The sequence below is a fragment of the Fulmarus glacialis genome, unplaced genomic scaffold (assembly GCF_000690835.1).
Source record: "Fulmarus glacialis isolate BGI_N327 unplaced genomic scaffold, ASM69083v1 scaffold14853, whole genome shotgun sequence".
In the NCBI taxonomy this organism is placed as follows: Eukaryota; Metazoa; Chordata; class Aves; order Procellariiformes; family Procellariidae; genus Fulmarus; species Fulmarus glacialis.
In genome coordinates, this window is record NW_009202404.1 from 18175 (window position 1) to 40363 (window position 22189).

The 22189-nt window shown below is 39.0% G+C and overlaps 1 protein-coding gene across 1 annotated transcript; it reads right to left on the reverse strand.

The window, feature by feature from the left end:
* Positions 1 to 48: 48 nt before the first annotated feature.
* On the reverse strand, positions 49 to 20943 carry PUS10 (pseudouridylate synthase 10; the record flags this gene model as incomplete). The annotated part of the gene is made up of 14 exons (XM_009574273.1): positions 49 to 87; positions 1747 to 1846; positions 2488 to 2630; positions 3819 to 3936; positions 4062 to 4117; positions 4210 to 4286; positions 5224 to 5280; positions 7043 to 7168; positions 10058 to 10143; positions 11195 to 11259; positions 13999 to 14044; positions 16645 to 16706; positions 18371 to 18479; positions 20909 to 20943. Coding segments are annotated over 14 exons (1119 nt in total), but the record flags the coding sequence as incomplete, so codon positions are not given.
* Between the last annotated feature and the right edge of the window lie 1246 nt (positions 20944 to 22189).

Below are 22189 nucleotides of genomic sequence, written 5' to 3' on the forward strand. Positions count from 1 at the left end.
CCAGCTGCTGACAGCGTTGCTGCTTCTTCCTCGTCCCAACTTGAAAAGTTAATTATCCAGGGTTGGAGGCCAGTCAACATCAACAGACTAGAAGAGCAGGGAGGAAAAAACAAAGGCAAAATCAGCAGACACGGTATTTTACACGTATAAAGAGACTTGCTATCAGAACTCTATGCTTGCCAGCTACAGGCTAATAGTGTAAAGAAACAGAGTAAATAAAGGACACTAAAATAAGAGGCAGGGGACAAGACAAGCAGGAGACAGTGGCAAGAAACAGCCACCTTCTAGTGACACCATGTGTGTCTGGCGAGAGCTCCCTGGGAGCTGGGTTTTCTTCATAAAGCAGAATCACAACTCCTTGTACTACTACTTCCCAGAATCATTTGATGTTGGGCTGCATTTGCAGAACTGTTAATTAGAAACATGATCCATCTCCATCTTCTACCCATCCTACAGATGGGCCATTATGATGTGAAAACAAACAACTTGTTGATTGATGCCACAGAAATACTCAGGTATCGGGCAGTGCAGGCAAGGCTCAAGGAGAAAACCATCACCTGTCCCCAAATCTGCCTCCTGAGCAGATCAGACTAAAAGAATAAGCTGTCAAGCATTATGTGCAAGAATTATCTCGGCAACATCAGTAGTGGTCATCCTGACTGTTAGTCAAAAGGGACAAAACATGCCTGACACTTTATTAGAAGCAAATGTCGTAATTACTACAACTTGGATTATGTCTTTCTTCCCTGGCCTCCCTGAGGCTACATCTCCAATTCCCTTTGGGCATAAACTTGTTGCTCACCCTCTTCCAAAAGCAGAACACCCTACACTACCGTAGTATCACCATTTGCGATCGCAACACAGCACATTAAACACCTTGGCTTCAAGACTGCCTACATTAATCATACCCGCTCCTTGCCTGACCTACAACTTCATCAAAGGATTAGGCTCTTAGGGTGAGCTAAAATGCATTATCAGCAAGATGACTAATTATTTTCAAGGCCCCCAACATCTTTCACAGTTATGTCCAATAACTGTCGCGACATCTATCCATACGAGAGCGATGCTTATCAGCCCGAGCCCCAGGTCAGGTGTTCCTGTTTTCAGAAGCAACTGAAGTGCCCTCTGCAAGCTCTCTTTCTGTATTATCCTACAAAAGATATGCAAAAAACTGCAAGTCTGTTCCGCAAAATGTAACACGTGGGCAGCTTTCCAGAAATACATGAGCACAACCATGCTGATCTCTGGCTACTTGAAATGAAAACCCATGTTTTAAATAAACCAAACCACTAGATTAAATATTAAATCCACATCTCTACATACATTCTTTTAACCAAAGCAAATTTTGTTTTTTCATCTGACTCCAGCAAGTGAACAGATACAATATCTTGCTGTTTGAACCAGCACTGAAACAGGAAGTCAAATCTCTCCTATTTTTTATCCGACCCAGTTTTGAAAAGAAATGATGTGGTACATGTAACATTGCTAAGCTCTGTCCCACTGGGTGCTAATAATAAGTGTCATTAATTCATGATATGTCCTCCCATCCCTCCCCGACATGAATTCAGCAAAGGAAGCCTGTCACACGTGGCAGTGTGGTACAAACCACTATTTTTGCATTAACATCAATTTTTCTATTAACTGCGGTAAGGAATGTTGATTCCGTTAGAGCAATTCCACTGAAACCATCTCACAAATGCAACTACGTTACTAATTTCCAGGAAAGATAAATAGCAAACAACTTACTTCTACATCCAACTCCAGAATGTCAGCAGTTCTGTTCAGTAGGGAGCCAATATTGGGCTTTGTTCTTCCAAAGTCTCCATGCACAAATTCCTTAATGTAGCTAGGAATACTGGCTAAGGAAAGGTATATTTTACCGCAAAGAAATCAAAAGAAAAAAAAAAAAGAGTATGGTGAAAAATGCTCAAAGCAAAAATAGTGTCTTTTTCTACTCCTAAGCCAATTGAACGTCCTGTTAAGCCCACACCCATCTTTAAAAGACATCCTAATTCTTGGCTTCTGACTCTAATGCCAAAAACTGCACTATCGACTTGTATTTTCTGTTTTATTCCAAAGTGAGCGGTGACTTTATGACAAGACTGTTAATTTATAAGTAGCAGCAATCTACAGTACGCATTGCAGTGCATTAAATATTGAGGAAAAGCTTATTTTCTAAGGTGAAAAGTTTTCAGTTAAATTAGAAGAAGCATATCTTTAACCAGTACATTTTTATAGCTATCATATACTTTAAAACTATCAGACTGGTCATCACAAAAATACATACACACGAGTAGCATTTTTGAATAAAAGCCTGAATGTGAAATTCTGACATAAAAGCAAACATTATGCAGCAACATATGACTGCTGAAGAGCAGGGATTTAGAAACACCGCAGCGATAAAAGCAGGAAACCTCCCATTACCCAAACTACTCTTAATCAGCAAGCTGTTTCGTAAATGCGTTGTGTAATGGCATCTAAGGATACGTTCCTGCTTGAGTCTTCAGATGCAGGCGAAAATGATGCTCGTCTACGTACTCAGATTGCATGGTGTGAATGATCCGACATCTTACGGCTAGAGGCCTTCGGTGAAGAACCCGGAGAGGTGTCTTCTGGTCAAGTTTTAATTCCTGTTACAAGAGGTAACAAAATAAATGAGGAAGGAAATGTGCAACATACTGCACAGATTGGAAGAGTCGTATGTATTGTTAACCAATCACATCTTTTTTTATATTGTATTATGGTAGCTGAGTAATCTTCTTGAGGCAAGACTAATTTTTTCCATGTTTATCATAGGAAAAAAGGACAGCCCTCTCAAAGGCTAAATGAGAAGGCCTCATATGAACACAAACTAATGGAATCACAAATACAGAGGAATAACCTTGAAATCTCCATAGTCCTTTGCTGGAATGACTCCAGGATTTAGAAGCTCACTGAGAGCCTCAAGGCAATCAAAAAAAAAACAAAAAAGATTCCACCCACAAAATGCTTTGTCTAAACTACAGCCAACCCCCTAGAAATAAAAGTGAGGGAAAAAACCCCGAAAGGAGATTAGATCTCATAACAGCCTTTTTAAAAGTTCATTCCCCACCCCCTTTCCCAAATGAGATGCAGCAGTTTGAAAGGCAACTTTTCAGGAAGTGAGTGGGCATGCAAAAACCAAAAGCTTCACAACAGTTGTCTCCCTGAACTGTAATGGCTCAAGTCCTTTCTTCGAGAATGATTTCATGGCCAAGACCCATAGGAAATGGTGCAGTTCAACAAAAACTGAACACACTTCTCCCTCAGCAGTATCTCTCTGACCAACATTTGGAGAAAGTTCTCAAGAACACAGCGTGCTTGTTACTTTAAGCACTTTGTAAGGCCTCTTTGCATTATTTTCCATAGACATTTCAAACTCCTAATTGCTGCAGCTGTGGAAGAATGGCTTTAGAGCTTGCAGAACAAAAGATCTTCTCCGCTCCTTTCACTTATGCAAAACATTATCTAAGGTAAAGAAAGGTGTGTGTGTGCCAGATTTCCTCCTCTCCCATTCACTACTTTTTATTATTCGGTCTACTGGAAGGTTGACATTATACAATAATTTGTCTTCTTGGCTAACAGCCGGCCAGCTATATTGGTAGCATGACAATGGTGAGAAGTAAGGAAGTATAAGAAGGGGGAAGGGAGGTATGAAGGTCCCTATAGCAAGAGAAACCCGGTGAAAAAAAAACACCAAACGCAGAGGAAGAGCTATGTCCGTGGGTGCATGTATATAAACTCTCCCTTAAGACACCAGGACAAGTACTACATAAATTAGCAAAATGAGCTACAGATACCTTGATATCATCTAGAAATGCAATATCTTCTTTCTGTATTGCTTTGTCTGTCCATATTAAGGCACTATAGGTCTTTGTCTTTTCCTCTTCACCTTCCTTCATACGACCAATTGCCTCTCTAAACAAAAGAAATTAATTACTCACATAACATAAGCATAATTATATAGTGCTGTGAGCAAGAATGCTTGCAAAACTCCCAAAGCATCACTTCGAAATCCCTTGCCAGTGATGATAAATACTGACCTGGTGACAAGCTGTAAATCTCGAACCTGTATTTTGTCTGAAGAGTTATTAATTGTCTGTGATATTTAAAAAAGAATCAGTTAGCAAAACTGCTCAGTTAGAGAAGAAACACATGCTTTATGAGTTCCATGAGGTGCAAATGATTTACCTGCTGAAGTCCCTTCATTTCCTCAGCAGTAAAATGTATTCTACGAGGATTCACAAGCTCAATTGCAAAGGGCCTTCCTGGCAACATGCACAGTCATAAAACATAAAAACATGTTGTTCTAAATTAACGTTTGAATTTATGCAGTAAGGTTGGAAGGTGTGAAGATTGTCTGCTGTTATGCAAACAGGGATAGGACTTGCGGGTTTAGGGATGTAGCATCAGATGGAAGGAAAGAAACAAGGGACTTTTTTTGGCTACTAAACCCCAGTATCAGCAATAAGTGCAAATTATGACTTCCCAGAAGACATCTTGTACAAGTCTGTGCTAATTAAAAAATAAAATAAGAAAAAAGTTAATTAGCTTATTTTCTGTCACCTACAGCAATGCCCAGGTGCAAGATAATGTTAAATCCCGCTCCCTCAGCTAAACATCTGTTGCAATAGCTGCACTTTCTGTGCTCAGGGCCAGGGATGATCCCCAGTATAAGCAATGCCAAGAATTACACTACAAATCAGACAGCAACTGGAACACATCATTGTTAATTTTTCCTTTTTCTTTCCCCTCCTCCTTTGGCTATAGTAGCTTCAGCATTTTGGAAAGCAACTGACCTTTATAAAGGACCCAAGTTCAAGAAGAAAATAAGGCTTCCCCACTCCCCAGTGACAGTGAGGAAAAGTAGAAGGATCCAACAGAAAACAAGATAGGAATCAGCCTGACATAAATGCTTAAAAATAGGAAGTGAATAAAATAAAATATTCCTAACAAGCTATGCATTTCCATGCATCTGTGCAGCCAAGGACACTGAAAAGGGGCTTCTCTTTCAGTTGGTTTTATGAAACTGTTCAGTCTTTGGGAATAAATACATAAATATCACTAAAATGTTTCCGAGATAAAATTTCAAAGCATGCCTAATCACACACTTATGCACTTAGCATTCAGCAAGATCTGTTAGAGTAGCTTCGGTTAACCATTTTGTTTGTTTCTGTGTTTCACCAGGGATGTTCCCAGCCTTACCTTTGCCTAGTGTTCTTACATCCACATCTTCTCTTCCAGACGAAGAAAAATTAAAGCCTGTAACACATATGAACAAAGGAGGTGAGATTTTATTTTACATTTTTAATACTCTACAATTTACTACTTTCACTTTTAAAAAGTGAAACATTTTCTTTCTAAACTTGTTTGCAAATATACTTTGAAGAGCTATCTTTATAAAATGAAGCCTGCGCTGTATTTGAAAAAATCTGCGAGAGTTATTGTTTATTGCATCAGGTTCACAAGTTTCTTGAAGAGCACTCCTAGTGCCTTGGCCTGAATGTGACCACGACAACCCTGAAAATGTCCGGAAAAAAGCAGTACCATCCTAAAGGAATTCCACTTACTAATTAATTTTGTCCATTTCTTATCCAGCTACTTCAAGTCTATGAATAAAACCACACTGAGCTGTATTCCTCCAAAACACAACTTTTTATCCTAAATACACCCACGGTTTCCAAAGATTTCAGAGACATTTCTGCTAGTCACACACACCTGGATAAAAGAGGAAGAAAATTCAAGTCCAAACTGAAAAGTAACCTCTGTGTATTTGGTTTTTTCATCTTTCAAGCTATAAAAATGTACTGTTGGGTATTTAGTTTCCTTCATCATACCCCTTCCACCTTTAAGCTTTGCCTGAAGGAGGAATGGGGGACCAAATCCTGCACTAGAGGTGACTTTGCAGCTCTATTCCAAAGCGCCTCTGAAAATTCCAAGGCGTTCCAAGATTTTTTCCTCCATAGGAAACATAAAGAGCGCATAAAAATTTCCTCAGTTTTTATTATCTCTCATTTCTCTGGTCATATTATGGCAACTACATAACCATCTTCCATGGTCATGAAGGCGTATTTTGGTCATACTATCAGAATTTTCTTAGCTGGGAATGCTCCAGACCCTTAATCATCTTCACAGCCCTTTACTGGACTTGTTCTGGTATGTTCACATCTTTCTTGTACCGGGGAGCCCAGAACTGGACCCAGTACCCAGATGTGTCTCCCCAGTGCTGAATAAAGAGGAAGGATCACCTCCCTTGACCTACTGGCAATGGTCTTTCTATTCATTCATATCTCTTCTCAACATTACTGCACGTGCACTTCTGGTAGTCACCTGTGGTAATTTCACAAGCTGAAATCAGGTGTTAATAGTACCTGGCCTAAAGACGTGGTTTGAGGATTTTCCTACTGTTCAGACTAACATATCCACTGGGAGGAGGGAGGAGAGGAGGGGAAAGTAGCTGGTTTTTTCCAAATTAATATTTAATGCAATTTTTCCTTGGGCCTCTAATGGTCTCTAATTCCATGTCTAGTAGATGACAAATGATGGGCAGTGATTATTTTTTCTGGATAATACCTGGATAAGCACTTAGCTTGTGGAACTCTCTGCACTGAAGAAAATAAATTAATCAAGGTAAGAAATACGAAGGGGTCAAAGACTAGGCAGATATTATGGAACACTGATGGCAAAAACCTTCTTGTTACAGTCATTTTATGAATTATCAACCGTTAAGAAGTATGGCTAGGAAAAAATGCCACCACATTAAAACCATAATATTTGCATCATCAGATCAACTGAGGAGATATTTTAGAAGGATAAAAGACACTGCATAAAACAAAGCAGTCAGCTAATTACTCACAGATCATACGTAAAAAAAGTTTACAAGCTTGGACTTGGAAGGATAAGAGAGGGATAAGGAAACAAGGTTTTTTCCATTACACTCTTGTATTACATTAGTAGCTACTAAGACAAAATATTCTAGTAAGGATGAAAAATATATATGGTAAAAGATCTCCTAGATACTTACTATCTGCTTTGAATTCTGCCATTAGATGCTCTGAAATCAGTTCTTCCACTGAAGATTCCAGCTTCCGCTCCCCATCAATAATCCAGGGAGTCTGAGGTAAATTCCTTGAATATTTGTTGTATCTTCCTGTAAAAAACAACTATGTTACCTGTAATCATTCTAAAGCAATGGCCAAAAGCTCCAGTACTGCACAGCACAACACATTTAACTTTCATCGGAGCCTTGTGAAAATAAATTTACAGGCTTAAACTTGTTTTACGGCAAGAGCGTTACAGCAACTGTATGAAATGCATGCTGCTGCACCTCTGAGAGTTTCACAGTATCCGAGATGGGCAACTTAAAGGTAGAGAGAATCGCTGCAGTTCTACCTTCAGGTATTACCATAAAACTAAAACTGTATATAGCCTGACACAACTGGGAGTGAAAACCCAGAGGTTCAAGTGCCTAGTCTGAGTCAACTTAACTCCGAATGGAAAAATAATTTTTTTGAATCAGACCATGGTCTTTAACCAGCCTCCCATATACCAAACTAGTGCTGTACATATGCCTGTCCACCAATGTATGTAAGTCCCAAGTGAAGAAGTTCCCACACCCCCCTGTATCAAGTAGTTCAGGTTACAATCCAAGTTCTGCCATTGTCTGAACATTTAACAAAAGAAATCCAAACTAAAATGCCTTGGCTCATTACAAGGAAAACCATGCGAGCAAAATGTCTCAATAATGAACTAGTACAAATTTCAGGAACCTTGAAAAGTTGCCATGTAAAGAGATTGCCATCCTCTGACTGATTCCAGTCATAGTCTCGTGTTATGTCACACTAGCCTGCCGTCTCCCGTGACACGACTGCTATAAACAAAGAACAAGTCTGACACGGATGACCAAGATGAGCTTTCTTATTGACAGGTTTTATAAGAAGTGAAAATATGCACAAAACAAGGAACTCATTCATAAAGAACAATGAATAACCCCCCTGCACAAACAAGTTTCAATGTGAAACCTTGCATACAGAAAATAAAAAAGGGGTTCAAAGAAGCTATGCTATACTGTGCCTCTGTCATCTCCATTTTTTTGGTTTTCAGTATCATATTTTCCTATTTCTAACAACGTTTCCTCCTTGCATTTCGATCTGCAGAAAAACCCACACAAACAAATGGGGAAACTGACTAATACTGTTTCACTGGGGCAAATAATGAAAGTGCTATGACTAATCATTCGGAAGTCAGCTTCGCACTGCTAAATTCTCTTTCCATAAAATGGAAAAAGGAAAATGATCTTTTTTTTCTCTCGACTCCCCATTCTAATAATTTCAGTTTTTCATCTGAACAAGAGTGGGTTAAAAAAACCAGAAGGTGTTTCTCGGTTTGACAGCTTCTCCTGAACCTTTAAAAAAAGTTGCGGGGGGAAGCGTTCAGTGAACACCAAAGATAAGGTCAAGAGGGCAATACCAACTCTGAAACTGTGCTTACAAATTAAGATCCTGTCTCATTTAAACTGCTGTAATAACAACATAACTGCACTGTACTCAATAAATTCTTCTATTCTGGATTTAATTATTCAAAAATTAAAAACAACATCCTGCCTGGGTTATTTTTGGTTTTGTCTGGAACAAGCTATAAACTATAAATTGCCAAACCGGTATTAAATCACATGCAGAAAGCTAACCCTCTGTCTCTTTCTCCATACAGATGAATTCTGATAAAACCATCCAGCAAAGCAACCTAAAATAAAACAGTGTGTTTGGAAAAGGCTAAAAGACACTGGATATCTTGGACTCATGAAAATGTACATCTAACTGTCTAATCAGTAAGTAAAAATAAGAAACAGGTATGTACAGAACACCAACTAGCCTGCCATGAGAACATTCACTTCTGCATTTTTTCTTTTCATTTTACATTTTCCTTTAGTCAGGATTTGTACCATCCTTTTAAACATAGTATGTTGGATTAAAATTGTAGGGTTTTTAAAAATAATCTGTTTGCATATATTTAAATAAGTGGTTGTTTATACACAGGACTAGGGGAAGGGTAGGTACTCTTGCAGGCAGGTGATAGAAAAGTTGAATCGTCTCAACTCAGGGACACCAAATGTTGTTGCATTACCTGACTCACCCAATTACTTCAGATGCTATCTCTTGGTTTGGAGGTGGGAATTAGAAAGAGCTAAGCTTTCTAAAATTTAACCTTTATTAATCCCATTAAGACTGGCATTTTTGGATGGAATAATATGCAGACAAATCCAGATGGTGAAAACCTCTGAATCCAAATCAAAATCCAAGCAAGTGAACGGCACTGCTGGGAGCTTATTTCGTGCGGAAGTGCCTTTCCCAAACCACATGCTTATTATGAGGGGGCATATTACAACCGCAGGATTTGCAGGGATAAAGGTTTTCCGAAGGAGAGAGCAAGCTTCGACAACAGGGCAAAATTCGTTGTTTCATGAACTGCTTCTGGATAAGCCCCTTTAATGAGCACGGGCACAAAGAAAGTCGTTTTAAATCTTCACATCATCCTGTGCTGTCTCTAGAAGAGAAAACTCTTCCATCTCTCAAAGCAAAAGAAAAACAATGGCAAGGAAAAGCAGGATCTTCCCAAATATCCAGAACGGAGGTGTGTGTACACTGGGAGCAGCAGAAGTGACATGCTCCCCTCCTGCAGCTCCTAACATGGGAACCCGACCTTGGCCCTGATACAGCTGTCTGCAGCTCCCACTCATCTTCAACCATACTCCACCACACAGTCTCCAAGTTTAAATTCACAATGTAAGAGCAGGCAAATAGTTTTGATTTTAGCATGTTGATCTGTAATTTCTAACTTTTGACCAAATCTTGTCTTCAGCAAAGGCAAGTATAATTTCTTCCCCTTTCAGAGTCCACTCTTGGATAGAGCTAGATTTCATTTTTTCCTCCTTATGCTTAATTACAGGAATCAACAAATAGCAAGCATCTTCTGGGTCTCGTGGCAATATTACAAAGTTATGTTTAAGACAACACAGCAGCAAATAAATGGATCACTTTACCAGCCACAAAAACTGCACCATTATTGCACTGAATTTCCAGAGCAACGCAGAGGTTCTTTGGTGAACTTGGGGGACATGGAAAATGCCTGTATAAAAAAAGATTAAAAAAGACTAGTAATATCAGAACATGATGGAGCATCACCATAGCAATAATGGCATGAAAGATGATGACTTCAGTCACACACAGCTACAGTATAAACTCCGTATTCACATTAAAAGCTGGCACACCGAGAAATGGATAAACATTAAGCAAACCAAGAACACCGCATTGAAAATACTTTTGTCAATCTGTTACTGAACATTATCTAAGTATAACACTCCAAAGTGTGCTAATAAGACGCACCATACTATAGCTATAGCAATAATGAAATCAAATACTGCATGAAAACTATCTTCAGGATCTATTACTAAATCTTTGCTGGAAATCAAAGAAAAGAGCTGCGAAGACTTAGTGCAATTAAGCACAGCGAACTACAGAGAAAGTGTCTCTTCATGTCTTCCCACTGCTTGTGATTTTTACCATATTACAGCACTTGGTGTTTTCTTAAAACTCAACTCCTAACATTTTGGAAATACGGGAAAAAGTCTTTCTTGTAAAGAGAAGTTTGCCTTACAAACTCTAAGGTTCAAAATACAGAAGGAAGTTCCATGATTTCTAAATCTCTTCTGTGGTTTTGGGGATGTACATAAAGATTTTCGAATGTAAATGATTGGCAATGCTACAACAAACTGTTTTCACTTCTAATCGTTCTAAATCCCATGTCAGCCCAGAGATCTGCAGTGACGTACTGCCGAAAGCACAGAGCAGAACTGCAGCTCTCTGTCCCACAATTTCTCCTCTGTGCAGCTCTGAGATAATCAACCAATGAAGCACTTCTACTAATGGGAAAAAGATCATCATTTGTGTCATGTCCAGTTTTCCATCCTCTGTGGCTTAATTCAAGCATTTTAAGATTACTCCTTAAATAAAAGATCTGGAATGACATTTTATTACCAGAAGAATAGAAAACGCAACACATTTTAACCAGTAAACTAGCAGAATTTAAACAACCACTACTTACCCACCTAATATTTTCCTCTCCATCCTAATTCTATACAAAAGCACAATACTAAGAACCAGTTTCAGTATATACTTACTTGAGAAAATCCTCCTCTTTTATCTTCTCTAGGGCTTTTATAACTGCCATTCTGGTGAAAACAGACTGCACAGTGAAATAAAAAAATGAGTCAAGAACTAAGAGAAGCTAAGAAAGGATATGCCTAAGGAAGAAAAAAACCCTAAAACATACACACCGTACGCTTCTCACGATATAGTTTTTTCACTTGTGTTTTGTGTTTTCTTATACCTAAAAGCAACTCTGTATCAGCAAGAACTTACTGTTATCTTAACCCTAACTTTAATAGGGCAACAAAGAGCAACAGGTAGTTTTGCCTAAATTTATTCAAGTAACTTTACTCACAACATGAAAGCAACTAATATAGCTGACAGTTTGGAACATAATAGTCATTTAGTCGTAGAACTAAGATTTGCCCCCTTCTTTCTAGAAGACATGTACAAACAGCAGTATATGTTTTCTTACTCTGTTTTTACACAGAAGAAAGTAACAAGTGCCACTGACTTTCAGCAGGTCTAAAGTTACTGTCATGCTTCCAAATAAACTTACTCCAGCTCCTTAGAGTATTCAATTGCTAAGTCTGCCCTTTGGTTAACTAAGTGTATCTTTGGAAACTATCTTATTTCAGATGATATACAAAAGTGCAAAAGCAAGAACAAAAGAACTAGTGCTTGGGAGCTCAGGTCCAAATTTGCAAAATAGATTAAAAACAGAATCCTAAATCCATGAACAGAAACCTAAACCAGCTTCCCCATTTCCAAAAGTTAAGTATACCTAAGCCCCAGCTTTTATCTCAGTGACAGTAGGCAGCTAGTTCTTCTGAAAATAATACTGTTGAGTAGATACCTGTCTATAAAGTTCAAAAGTTCATTCATACTCAGAAGTAAGGGCTCTGAATGGTACGGCTTGGCAGTTTCCGAGCTGCATCAATTCACAAGGGTGAACTGATAGTAAAAGTAGTAATAATAGCACAATAGTGGCAGGAGCCACGACTACCATCCTCTATGCATAGCCAGGTGCTGCTGTTGATAACTCAAGTGAGGCTAAGGCAGAAAACACAGAATTTAGGTTCCTAGAACAGGAGAAACAAGGCTGAGGACAGTAGAAGGTCTCTAGATGAACCTCCTAATCAAAGCATGGTCAGCTATGAGATCAAACCATATTGCCCAGGGTTTTATCCAGTCAGGACTTGAAATCCTCCAAGGATGGAGCCTGCACACCCTCTCAGCATAGTCTGCTCCACAGTCTGACTGTCCTCATGGTAAAAAGTTTTTTCTTGTATCTACTCTGAACCTCTCATTTCAACTTAAGTCCACTATCTCTCACCCTTCCACCATGCACTGTAATGAACAGCCTGGCTCCCTGTTCTCAGTAACCTCTCTGTCGGTACTAGGAGGAGATTCAGTTGGGTCCTCCACAAAGACTTCTCTTCTCCAGGCTGAACAAGCCCAGGTTCCTCGGCCTCTCCTCCTAGGGCATGTGCTCCAGCCCCTTAACTGTCTTGCTGGCCGTCTGCTGAATTTCCAATTTAATGATGTCTTTTTTGCAAACTGGATTGAGGATTTGGAAAAAACAGTGAAAATACCAGGTCGCTGTTTGGGACAATTTGCTCTAACACAGAGTTCCTGGATGCCTTCAGGAAAGCTCCTCTTTCTCTTTCTAAGCATAAACTAGAGATAATAGCACTTCCCTTCCTCACAGAACAGATGAGCTGGAAAACCCTTGAACTAGCAGCACGTTTAAATAAGTATCTACAGCAGATATTTTCACTCAGAACAGAAATTTTCACTCAGAACCCAGTTTTTATACCACTTCTCTGATTAACACAGCCCTTGAAGCTAGCTTCAAGCACAGCTTCTTTGTAAGGATGAACCTCTGACAGCTCTTTAGGGTCGGTATTTTTCCCTTTAGATTCCCCTACATCTTGTTGCCTGTGTGGTTTTAACAGCCAGGCCCTGCTGATTTAACTCCTTATGGGGGATTTCCCCCCTTTTAAAGGAAAGCAATGCAGCAAGCAGTGAGTTATAACAATACTATCCTTCTAAAAAAAGACTTGCATTTATTGGTCAGGTGGAGTAGAGTAGGCAGAATTCCTGGGTCAGACTGCCTCAGCCAAATGTCGGTAGACTCTTCACCGGAAAGAAGAAAAGGCCTTGCACAGGCTTCTGATAGAAGTTACTTGTTCTTCTTCTGATCACACCCACTGTCCTACTTATATCAGCTTCTCTCCAACTGTTTTTTTATTCTTACATGTCCTCTTTTCTGTCAATGATTGTGTGTGTGCTCAGGGCCTGCAACAAGTGGCAAGGTCCCTTTTCTTTCCTTCCCCCCCTCCAGAGGTAGACAGGATAAAACCATCCTGCATGTATTGTGTCTTTCATTCAGATCAGAGGACATGAAAACTGCAGTGTGATCATTCTTTTTCGTCTGCAGAGTCTCATCTTCACAATGTGACTTATCTGAACTGTTTCACCCACAGAGAGCTTGAGGATCATCTTTTATGCTACGTTTAATGCATGACAATCAAATTCCTAGATCTTAAGGGAGGTATTTACAGAGAACGTTCCTAAAATTACGGCCTTTAGACAGTCTGGAAAATGAATGACCTAAAGAAAAGCACCAAGCGCTTAGTTTTCCTAAGCAGAGAAATGTGAACTGAATAAAGGAGACAACTTTATTTTCAGACAACTGAAAACCGGAGAGATTTTTGATGAAGGAAAACCAGACATTAAACACTGACTGAATACCAAGATAAGTTCTTCATTGTAGCTACTGCTGTGAAATTCTGAATGTCAGAAAAGAAATACAACAATTATGAGATCCTACCTGTTTGTTCTTCGCTGGTTTGAAACAGTCTGGACAGGCCGTGGCTCTAAATACAGAAATGAAAATTAGCTGCTGCCCTTACAGAAAAAGAAATGAACAGGCAGACAGACAGACTTACAAGCATAGCATGCACATGGTCTTTGCACCAATATGTCCAGTATCTCACTTCCACAGCTTAGCACACAGCAGATTTTAAAATTAACTTTATCTTAAACCACAAATGGTGGAAGGTGTGCATTGCTTGATCTAGAGAGAAATCACGGACAAAGCTGTGTAAGCCTCTTTTGCTCTGACCAACGCAAATGTGTCTCAGCTTTGAGATGGGATGGAAAGCAGTTCAGCTTTCAGTCCTTTCCACTCCTTCTCAATAAAGGTAATGATGAATGTTTAAGTTGTGTGCAAGATTTGCTGACATCTTGAAATCTATACTTGCTGTTCTTAGACAATGCACACTGCAAACTAGAGATTCAAACTGCTGCTTCTGGATAGGAAAATTCAATTTATTACAGAAAAAGTAACCCTAGGTGTTCGATACCATTTGTGCTTTGCCTCTTCAAAAGGAAACTATTGGTTGTTTCACAAAAGTGAAACACAAGTCAGTGAAACACTTTTTCTGAGTACTGTAGAGGAAGTTGCTGTTCCTATTAGTAGATTTCTATGTATGCAGTTAGAGATGATTTCTAGCCTACAACACAATTTATCATTTCTTGCTGGTGCTTTTCAATGCCTCTATGACTACTTTAGACTATAAGGAAGCAGGTCTGACCTCTTGCTATTTCTATACAAGCAACTTGCCTGGCCAGTTTGTGACACAAAGCATCACAAATTCCCTCTTCCAGAATTTAAATATTACCTTACCTTTAAACATAAGTCTCCAAATACAAAGTAACAAGAGCCAATTCAATCTTCCATGTCAAACCAAGGGTCATTTTAGCACATCTACCTACATAATTGTGTAAGAACAGCTTGAGAGATGAGAAATTGCAGATGCCATACTTAGAAATCCCACCCAAAAGCATACCTGGAGGACTTCTCCAGGTTGAGACAAGGTCCTACTTTGCTTCCACAAAAAACATGACTGTCATTACTAAAGCTGTGACAATTGCCAAATTTACCATATTTACATCGAAACCAAACCATTGCCTCAGAATATGCCCAGAGCCAGCCATTCATGTATGCAGAATGCCTTGATGCCTGAGAAACTACTATGTAATTAAATTAGGTAATATGCTGTTACTTCAGAAAAATGTCTAAAACCTTAATTGCTTTTTAAGTACGTTACAAAGAGAAGGCAAATAAAGGGATATTGTCAGGTCACGTGGAATAAACCTGAGCAGTTAGAATGCGGAATGGAACTTTTTTACAGCTTTCACCTCTACAACTATTCCGCTTGGAGCGCTAACATCGGCACCATAACATGCTCGACATCAATATTTTTGAAACGTCACAAAAAGGAAGGAAAGATGAGCTGAAAAGAAGAGCTGAGAGGTTTCAGAGGAAGGAAGAGCACTACAGAAAACAAAAAATGATCAAGTAGAATTAAATAAATAAGAACAAAAGGGTGCAGGATCCAGAAACTGTTGAGTTTTTACAGCATTGCAGGTAACATTATTTAGAATTGTAGTTTGGCCCTACTACTTTCTCCCCCTTTTGCCCAGTCTTGAAGAAGCTGGAAAGGAAAGATGTTCAGCAAATACCAGTAATCAATTCTTCCTAATACCTGGTCTGTCACCAAGCATGCATTCCCTCACCCCCCACCCCAAGACAAATGAAGGATGCAGTTGTTGAAAACCAAGAAGGTGGCAGACTGGGCATTCAAAGAAAGATCACAAATTGCCAGAAGAGGTAAAATCAGGGAAATATATAAAGGCTGCAAAAGAAATCTTTAGTCTCAAGAGATGAAGTCACCGTGCAACAGGGAAGTCAAAATTCTATGCCAAGCCTCTTTCTATGCTAAAATTTAACTTGCAGTAGGAGCGCAAGTGATGAAACTGAGTGAAACTTAAGTTTTCCAGGAACCATCAGCAAACAGGAAGAGTGAACCTAATTATCCAGAATATACTACTGCTAGATTTTGAGAAATCCGATTAAACGGTAGCTAAATTCACAGAAATATTTAGCTTCTTTGTGTACAGCAGATGCTCTACTGGGCCAGGCCAAAAACTATGCGTAGTGGGCAGGGAACTTCTGTTTGTTCTAATCAACCAGCTAAGTTGCATTAACTTACTTCAAACCCTTCCCTCTCACCCATGTCTCCTCTAAGAGCAGGAAAACCTAGGCATAACCTCAAAAGATTCTCCCACCTGCAACTACGTGGTTTGAATTTAATTTTTAAAATGATATGGCTATATTGAAGAGGGTAACGACTTTGAAAATGGCTGAAATTGAACAATTTACATGAATGTTCTCCATCCAGTTCAAATCAAAATTCTGGATGATTTTGCATATTGGCTTTAAAGCACAGAATTAACCAGACAGAGATGGTGTAACTTTAAGCTCTGCAACTCTATCTGAATATGAGGAAGTTTAGATGCAGGCCCCATTCTAGTTTATAAACATTGCATATTCTCATCTGTAGCAAATCCAAACCAACAATGTTGCACAATATTTAGATAAAGATCTTTTGTTATTTATATTAAAACTTACAGGAAATGGCACTCCTCGTCTGTTTCTGGGTGAGCAAAGACCACGCTAACTTCAAACAAACTCTAAATTAAAAAAAAAAAAAAGAAGAAAAAAGGAAGGTAATACTTTGTTAAACGAAGAGGGAGGATATTCTCAAGCATCCTTACTGTAATATTAGGAAAACAGTAAAGAGGTAGACAAAACAGAAAGTAACCCATTTATTCTACAAATCATCTAAAGACATTTAAAATGTGTGCCTGAAGTAACCAAAGATGAGCACTTCAAAAACATGAGTGACCTACGCATCATAGATACCGGCCCCATTTTGCACAGGGGGAACTGAGTCAGAGACAGTGTATGCTCAAAGCCTATTACGGTCACTAAACTTCACAAACCTTCTGGGAGAGCAGTGCATAGCGTGGAATAAAGATAAAAACCCTGTAGTAGTCACCACTGTAAAATTTTGTCAGGGGCTTTGTTTGCAATGACTGGATGGCCTTGGGGCAAAGAAAGGCAACATGTCCTAATGGATTGACAGCTAGACCAGAAACTCCAGTGTAATCTCAATTCTACCCCCAATTCCCTCTTTGGCCTTGGGCAAACAACACTCATTACTTCTGTTATTCAGATACCAGAATACCTCAAGAGGGCTATTGAAAAGATTGGCTAATATTCAAGTGCCTTGTAGATAAAGAGCACTAGACAAGTAACTTTTATGGTACAATGATGTCTGGAGTGGCTCGGTGCCTAAGTGTTGTAGAGCTTTTGCTAACTTGGTATGTAAGAAGTTTGTTTCTTTTTGTATCATCTTCAGGGTAACTGAGCATTTCCTTCTTCATTAACATAAAAGGGATGTTTTCAATTAGCACCCCTGGGAAAAGAAAATCTGTAATTATTATGGAAGCTGACAAACCAACATACAGACTAAGTGAGTCTAGTCCTGGGGTCAGTCCTATGGCTAATGACAAGTAAAAACTGCAGACTGCCTTGTCTTCAGCATGAATTTTAGCTGTGTTTGCAGAAACTTTACGTTCAAGGTGATGATGTTTCTGAATTTGTCTGGCATGTGAATGTCATGTTCAGTCAATCCATTTCAGAGACATTTTAAGAATGTTAGTCAGAATCTGAAAGTTGAAAACAAGGTTTGAAAAAACATTTCTATTGCCTACTTACAGGTATTGCAGGTTCCAACACGCCTATCTCTAGCACTCATTAAAGTGAACAAGGACCAGCCTTTCCTCTTTCAGTACGTTTCAGAAATATAGTTTATCCATAGAACTAAACATGCTAACAACCTGAACAATTTATCTCACAGAGCAGTAACAGTGTTGGCAGTAACAGGAGAGCAAAGAAGGAATGTGTGAGAATTCCTTAGCCTCTGGAAAACAGAGATCCTGGAAAATGAGAAAACTGAAAAAGTCTCATTGATAAAAGGAGGATGGCAGCCCAAGAGCAAGAGATTTAGCAAAAGACTACGATGGTTTCAGAAGATGCAATGATCTGTGTGTACAAAAATGAAGATTGGACCCCTCAGTATTAATCTCTGGTTAAAAGAACTTCCCCCCTGCTTCCCCCCACAGTGAATATAAGAACAGTGCAACTTGTTTATATGTTAATGAGGGAAAAAAGTATATATTTTTATTTTTTCCCCTCATATACAGAAGTGTATAAATATATATACACACACACAAACACGTATGAAAAAAAAGAAAAAAAACAACAGAAAAAAGTGTTTTCTTATTTATACGACACCTTTCCGAAAAAAAAACTCTTCTGACAACTGGGGATGAATAATCCACTTATAAGCTTCTTTCAGCTGAACAATGTCATCCTTTGCCAAGGAAGGGCCCAGTTTTCTGAATCACATACACAAAGAAATAATAACTTGCACAGGAGTCTGTCAAAGATAGATACATGATATATACTATTTCAAGAAAAACTTAAGGAACTAGTGCCAGGCAAACAAGCAATACACAAATGAAAAAAGGACAAAAGCACTAAGCATACAGACCATGGCATGAAAGAATGAAAGGCTGTTCCAAGACCTCCTACAATGGCACTGAATCTTTGTATTGAATTAACAGAGTGTTGAGGAAACATTAAGGCCAGACCAGGATTCCAGGTAACACGCTTCCCAATAAACACATCAGAGTTTGGCAGGGAGTAGCTAAAGGTGTAGCTACTTGAGCTCAAGCCAGTTTAGGACTATGTTGCCTCCTCCCTGCCTCTGGCCATGCACTCCTGCCAGCACTTGTGTGCTGACACTACACAGCATGGTAAGTAATACCAGTCCATTGATCCCATTTAAAGCAAACCCTAATCCACCAAAAGAAGTTTTGTTTTTCAGCTCTCTGGGCGGTGACATAAACACTTATGTTAACATAAGAAAGACAGAAGGTACATGCAGATGGAGGCAAGATCCTTCTGATAGTAAATCAACATCTAGTTCAGCTTAAGTAAACTGAGTATCTGGATCCTGCAGGGCAGCACCTGTGCTACTTGCTAAGGAGCCTCCTGTCCAGCTTCTAGACTAAATATTACCTTTGTTTTGCCCCGTTTCAATTTGCCAGTGGTTTTTTCACTAACATTTAAAAATAGATTCTTTTTTTTCCTGTGTAAAAGAACACGCACTGAGGAAACTCATGCCATAGCTTCATGGTAGATCAAAAGTTGCAAAAGTCTTTCCAGAGTCTACCTGGAGAAGAACTGAGAAAGAGATATGCACAGAAGTCCTTTGTTTTGTTTTTTTTTTTTTTAAAAAAAAAAGTTAGACTTATTTTTATTGTTAAAAGGGCGATCTAGTCCTTCATTAAAGGAGGGCATGAACTCCAGTGGGCAGAAATTTCTAAAAGGAAAAGCCCAGATGACAACCTCAGTTGACCTTGCTGGGACACGCTCAACTACCTCTGTAGGTACAAGACACGGCCTCGACTGCTGTGTCTTTGCCTATGGAGAGAGAAATTAAAAGGAGCAGATGCCTGTAAGGATACCAGCATATGATTTCAAACCACTTGTTTGGGAACTTACAGAGCAAAGCGCATGTCCTCCTGTACAAATGGCACCAACGGTAGGCTATGTGGACAATATTTGCCCTACAGGGTCTCATCCTCTCTCAAGCAATTTAATGAAACAATTGCTTTTAAATTAGTCTCAAAGTGGGAAGTGATTCATCACCTTTTAGTCTAGCTTTCTATGAATATCTTGAAATGGTACTTCCAGCCAAGATGGCTTCCACCAAAGACTATCCTCAGTATCCTCAACTAACTTTGAGTAAAGTGGATTTCTTTCCTCTTGCCCACAAAGACAATTTATTTGTTCAAAACAGCTCTAATATGTTCTCATTTGGCCAGGAATGGGAGTGTCCAGGAGTAGACAAAGAATCAAGCATTTAAATTGATTTCAAAACACTGAGGTATAAAAAAGAAGAGTCAAAACTAACTTGCACCCACTGCACTAATATCTTTCTCGCTACACTACTGACTTTTCACCATTACCTGACTAACAATTTTCAGTCACTATTAATGTAAGCTAAACCTGAAGAGGTCTGTATTTCATTATGTCTTTCATGTACAAGAAGATTCTGGCTCACAGATGGCGTCATGGCACCTCTCAGGACCATTAAGCTAACTCAAAGCGGTACAGCTGGACAGACAGCCTGCACTCAAGTTGAAACGCCACATCCTAGCTATAATCACACTCTGAGGCAAAAAGAGATAAGAAACCCCAATTAAGGTCAAACCAGGTAAAAAAAAACCAAACAAAAAAACAAACCAGCTGCCATCTTCTCCTTTGTAAACATCAAGTAAACTGAACAACAGTATCATAACAAGACTATAAAATCAACTTCTTGCCTGCACAACATTTATATAGACAAATGGTGTCTATATAAAAGAGTTCTTGTCAGACATACAGCAAAAGCTATGGACAATAAAAAATAAAACCAAATAAAATGACAGCACGTCCCAATTACGAATTTCCTTATGATTAGTGTTGAAGGTATAAAGTAAGCTGAAATCTTGGCCAAGGACATGGGAAGTCAGTCTACATATTCCACAACTGTTAGCAGAAGTACCTTTATATGAAAGCAACTGTCTTGACCTCGAAAATATAGCATTAATTGCTTGGTTAAAATGTTCTCTTAACATACATGTCTTGGCAGGTCCACTGCATTAAGTGGTTTCTCATTTCTGCTGTGCTGGAAAAAAGTTATAGTAAGAGTATCTCTCCTTTCTCTAAATCTGGAGAACTCTCTAATAGAAGTGGTTTGCCAAAAGAAATTACTCACCCCATTTCCTGTTTTACCAGCAGCCAAGCAGCACGCTATAGGTCACCGGCCATGCCCAGGAAGAAGACAGAAAAAAAAAAAAGCAAGTGAAATTAAGGCTCAAAACTCCCAAGTATTTGAGAGACTGTCAGCAGAAGGAAAAATGTTTTAAAAACTCAGGACAAAAAGGAAGTATTAGGATTTTAATTTAGCTTTTGCTTTAGAAATGGAAAGATAGAATTGGTGTTTGTTTTTATTTGTAAGACATCACTTTGCAATTCACCTCAAATCCTGTCTGGCTTTAAAAAAAAAGATCAGGCTGCACTAAACACATTTTGAAACTTGCTATTAACACTATAACTAGAAAAAGACTCTGACAGCCTAAGTCAAGTGCAACTAGCAGTTATCTACCATACAGAGAAATGGGAAAAAAAAAAAAAAAAAAAAAGTGTCTAAATGGATGGTATATGAAAACTGATTTGACATACAAATTAAAAAAAAATCAAATTCAGTTATCATCCATTATAAAAACCATGAAATAAAAGACATACTTGGTCTTATGGTAATCACAAACTCAACTTTCCCTGAAGATTGCCCCCTTATTTAAAGCACACCACTTAGTTTAGGAGACATAGGCTGAATATGAGAAAGCTGAGGAACAGAAGGAATAATTCTAGAAATCAGAGGAAGCTTTTAGTACAAATGCTCGAGTTCACTAACAATTATTTATCACACAGCATATGTAGGAATGGCTGGAAGATGTGATCTGAGAATCATGGGCAGATTCAACCTTGAATTCTCCTTTTTCATTTCCCAACTGCCCCTCTGTTGCTTTGTGCAGATTCTCTGTGAATACCACCTTCTGCAGCTCCTGATATACTTCTTTGAGTGGAGGTTCCAAGAAATAATATTTGCTTTACATGTGTGATCATAGGATAATTCAGGGTCCTCAGGAGGTCTCTATCCAACCTTGTGCTTATAGCAGGATCGGCTATGAAATCAGACAAAGTTGCTCAGGGCTCTACCCAATGAGTTCTTGAAAACCTCCAGTAATGGAGACTGCACCACCTCTCTGAACAACCTGCTCTAATGCTTAATTGTCCTCAATCCGTGCATTGTAAATACTTCCTCTAACTCTCCTCCTCTCCTCTAGCAGCCTTTTATATGTAAAGAAACATGATGTAGCAGACCCATTAGATGCGACACTGCCCAGGAAAGAAGAACCATGAACCATCACGTAGGTGTCCCAGCCAACAAATGGAACTCAGCAGTGTAAGAATTAACAACGGGTATAACAAAGGT